The sequence below is a fragment of the Sparus aurata genome, chromosome 17, assembly GCF_900880675.1.
Source record: "Sparus aurata chromosome 17, fSpaAur1.1, whole genome shotgun sequence".
Taxonomy (NCBI): domain Eukaryota; kingdom Metazoa; phylum Chordata; class Actinopteri; order Spariformes; family Sparidae; genus Sparus; species Sparus aurata.
The window spans coordinates 2699418-2703890 of record NC_044203.1 but is presented as its reverse complement, the minus strand read 5'-3'; the positions used below and the strand labels follow the sequence as shown (position 1 = coordinate 2703890).

The window sequence follows — 4473 nt, the reverse complement described above, 5'->3', positions numbered from 1 at the left end:
AAATTAAAGGGGTTTCACGTAAAATTCCTTCTCAGTTAAGATTGTCTAGCCCTGCCTGAAAGAAATGTATTAATTCTTGAGTGTTTGTTGGGGGTATGGAACCCACAATAACCTCTGAAGGGCAATGTGGTTGTTAGCAAAATAGAAAACCATGCTCAATTGCACTAAGAAATGTTTGGTTGTTTTTCCATGTGTCTCCCTCGACAATTTTGATGCTCACAAATGCCAAGCACATCTCTTCTAGAAGGTTGAGATGTGTATATTGCAGTACTTTCAACATCTTAAACCTGAGTATTATGAGTGGCAAGTTATGATAAGTTTTATCCAGGGAGAAGAGATTCTTTCCTCCGAATAGGGGAAGGGCAAAATAAAACCATGTCATTTATTAATGGAAATCTATTTTGATAAGATTCACAAATTCACTATTCAGAAAAATCTCTTCTACACATTCAAACAGAAATTGTATTAATAAATCGATTTAGTTTGGAATTACAAGCCTCTGAATTTAGAGAAGCGCTGCACAAAATGGATTCCTATGTGAAGTTGCTACATTGAGTGTGGGGGCGGGGAAGGGGTAGCCCCCCCTCAGGGGGGAGGGGCTGTGGGTTGAACTTGACAGTTATTTTAAATCACAACATACAGCTCTCCTGAGTAGAAACATGGATTGTGCTGCGAACAAAAGAAACCACCAACCTAATGACAAATACCAGGTAATACAAATGTGTAACTTACTCTCACAACTCACACATATAAATAATATTATCTTTTATTTGTAAGACAACTTGTGAGTTTTAAATCACTGGCGGCAGGTGTTCTGATCAAGGCAAACAGACTAGCATAAGCTAGAAGCATAAAATAGCAAAGGCAATTTAATGTGTGTATGTGTGCATAACTGTGTGTGTGTGTGTTTTTGATGGAGAGAGAGACAGACTTGGGCCAAAAATTGGTAATACAAATTTACTGTATTTTTCCATATTTACCAGAGTTTACCGTAATAATGGAGACAACAGAGCCAGTGCAGTCAGCAATCCAACCACAGTCACAGACACTGGATGAAAAGGTGTGCTTAATATGTGGAAGTGCTCTCCAGGCAGATAAAAATAATCCACACATCAAAAACCCCACCTTGCAAGGACTGAAAACAATAATCAAGGTTGCTGAGGAATGAGGTGATGAAGTTCATAAGAGAATATCCTCCTACTCTGACCACATATTGTCCTTCAAGGTTAAGGTTTCATATCACAGATCGTGCAGGGCCAATTATTCCAGTTCTAACAACTATAAGCCTACGACCAGTGACCAAGAACCAGCCAAGGACCAGTGTAAAAGTGAACGACTGAGCAGAGACACTGGATTTGACATTCGTACCCAGTGTTTCATTTGCAGCCAGAAAGCCACAAAAAGAGAAGGCCTGACCCCTATAAGTACTGGTACAGGTGAAAGTACAAGGTCAAAGGTACCCAGTGCAGCTTCAGAGAGGCACGATGAAAAAGTACATCATCGTATGCTGACCCATCAAGATCTTTTTGCTTATGATGCCAAGTACCACAGAAGCTGCCTTGGTCACTATATTTCAGAGAGCAACATTTCAGCAGCCAGAAATAAATATCTGTCAGAAAAAAAGTTAAGTGAATATGAAGAAGCTTTCACAAAACTAATTGAAGAAATAACTAGCACAGTTTTTTCTGAGAATATGACTGTCACAACACTGAATGCTGTCACTGAGAGCTATGTTTCAAAACTGAGTGCAGCTGCAGGACCAAGCATGCATGAATCATGGAAACTCAAAGAGAAACTGATCCAGCATTATGGAGATGAAATGATTTTCATTGAACGTCCTGGAAAATCAGATTTTATCTGTTCTAGTGCCGTCACTGTTGGTCATGCAATGAGAGAAGCTTCCATACTAAGAGAAAAACTAACAGAGGACAAGGAGCCAATGCCTCAACTGAGAACAGAGACTCTCACTGACAATCAAATCCTACACAAGGCTGCAGGTATCCTAAGGACAAGTATGGAAGAGGTTAGGCATGAGCCTCAGTTCTACACAGGGAGTGACACGCTTTCCCTTCTCCAGTGCAGTAAATATGTACCAGCAGAAGTGTATGATTTTGTTAACTGGTGCATTAGTTCTGATGCCTTCAGAAAACTGCAGACCTGTAATGATGACCCAGCTCTAAAGAAAAATCTACGTGTGATAACTTTTTGCCATGGTCTAATTGCACAGTGCTGTAGCCGACTAACACCTATCACCCTAGGACTTGGCATTATGATCCACCATGAGTTTGGCAGCAAGTCCCTTATCAACAAGCTACACATGATGGGTCACTGTGTGTCTTATGATGAAGTGCGTCAGTTTCTCACATCTGCAGCAGCAGATCAGTTACAAAGAAGCAAACGTGTTTACATTCCTAATGGACTAACAAGAAGTACAGAACACGGGATAATTGATGCTGCCATTGATAATTTTGACCAGAATGAAGAGACACTGGATGGCAAGAATACAACACATTGCATGGCAATAGTTGTATACAGAAGAGGTGATGATGCTACAGTACGTAACCCCATCAAACGAGTTCCAGAGAGATCTCTCACTGCTCTGAACAGCTGTGATTTGGATAATGAAGAAGTTCAGAGGTGAATATTGTTATCCATATGCACACATGCAGTACATGATTAAAGATGGTTTCTACTATGACAAAATGTATGTTAAAGGTCCCATATTTATTTCTTTATATATTTACATTTTGTTTTTTATTTGAAGTATTGCAGAAAGATATTTATTTGATCTTAAGAACCCACAACTGTTTTAGATCTCCTCTCCTCAGCTTCTAAGAGCTCCACCAACAACAGCCCCCTTGAACATTTTGCTCAATTGGCTGTTGTTTTTCTGAATGACATTGTCCATTTATGACATAAACATTTTGAAATAGCAAATTTCTAGATCCAGGTGGTGTGCTTGTCTCTGGGGGATTTGAAACTTTATTCATATGTACATACATAGTATTCAACACCTAATTCTATGATATAATCCTAAAATCAAATTCATACAGCACCTAGACCTATGTTAGAATCCTTAAATTAAATGAAATTCATTTCTGAAAATATGAGACCTTTAATAAAAACGCATTTTTACATTTTCTACTTGCCTGAGACAAGAAATAGGTCAATTTTACTGTAATTTGCAAATTATTGAATTCTTATTTTTTATTGACTTTACTAGAATATTTCATAAATAGCTAATGACTTCCTTCCTCTTGAATTTTAGGTACATTAAGCCACCTAGGCGACCTGAACCACCAGCAGTTCCACAGCAAGTCATAAAATCAGACAGCACAAAATCACAAACAGCAGAGGGCCAAGACTTACTTTGGAAGGTGAGTCGAGTCATGAAAGAAGAAAAACAGAGAATCCCAGGATGGTCTGCATTCAATGCTTTCATATCCACATCAAGCACTCCATTAACCACAGTATAATATATACCCTTCATAAGAGCTTCACCGTCAGACCTATCTACTATCTACACAGCTCTTCTGAAACTCACACAGCTAGCTGAAGAACTTGGACAGAGGCATATTCTCGTAACTGCTGATCTTGCCATCTATAGCAGGGATTCCCAAAGTGTGGTGCGCGAGATGAAAAATGTAATGGTGGTCTGGTGTAAAAATATTACACAGTGTCTGTGCGTTCAGACCGAAAGCGCACAAAGAGGAAAATCCACCTTGTCCACTCCACCTAAGTCGCTTAGTCACCCTGTTTGTTCTTGCTTCTAAATTTAAAGGGCCCGCACGCCACTCGCGTTAAACACCACCACGCAACTACTGCTGTCCATCCATTTACAGCCCATCCATTTACCGACATCGTTGATCACAGAAAATTACTCGTTGAACAGTAACTTGATGTAGCCGGGTGCGAAAATGAGGCTGTAAACATTTACGCCACCAGGTGACACTGTTTTAGTTTGGGAAACCTCCTGTGCGCGCTGTCTCCTGGGAAACGATCAGGAAGAGAACCCGGAAATGAGATCAACATCGTTTCACCGCGACGCACGCTGAAATGTGATTTCGGACATTTTGGACTGTTTCTGTAAGGTAAATGTTCTGTAAAAAGCATGGAGTAGCATGAAATATCAATGGATAGACTGTTAAAATGATTCATGACCGTGTTTTGTGACTTGTTACGATGTTTATGTATTTGTTTGGTATGTGATGAATTTCCAGATCTGACTCCCTGCTGGACGTAATGGCGTAGAGCCCGTCGCCGCTTTTGTTGTGTATTTGTGGACGGATTCACATGTTAGTACAGTATTTTCACGGTATTTTCACGCATGTATTGTAATATTTTTATGACCTTTGAATGTGAAAGGGTTTATTGTGAATTTGTGGCTATTTGTGTTACAGCGATGAGCCATTATAGTTATTTTGGCACTCCTTAGTTATTCTGGAATACTCTTGTTACTCCTCTAAATATTAG

General features: G+C 39.6%; 1 protein-coding gene across 1 annotated transcript; it reads left to right on the top strand.

Moving 5' to 3' along the window:
* Window positions 1-620: 620 nt before the first annotated feature.
* On the top strand, window positions 621-3626 carry LOC115567831 (uncharacterized). The gene is made up of 2 exons (XM_030394679.1): window positions 621-2637; window positions 3269-3626. Exons 1-2 carry the CDS (start codon window positions 1505-1507, stop codon window positions 3474-3476), a joined length of 1341 nt encoding a protein of 446 aa, XP_030250539.1. The 5' UTR covers window positions 621-1504; the 3' UTR covers window positions 3477-3626.
* Window positions 3627-4473: the final 847 nt, after the last annotated feature.

Bases quoted from the DNA above. Each gene is read 5' to 3' on its own strand.
- LOC115567831 (XM_030394679.1), top strand. From the start codon at position 1,505: ATGCTGACCCATCAAGATCTTTTTGCTTATGATGCCAAGTACCACAGA. The intron at 2,638-3,268 runs GTGAATATTGTT...CTTGAATTTTAG, and splicing joins GATAATGAAGAAGTTCAGAG to GTACATTAAGCCACCTAGGC.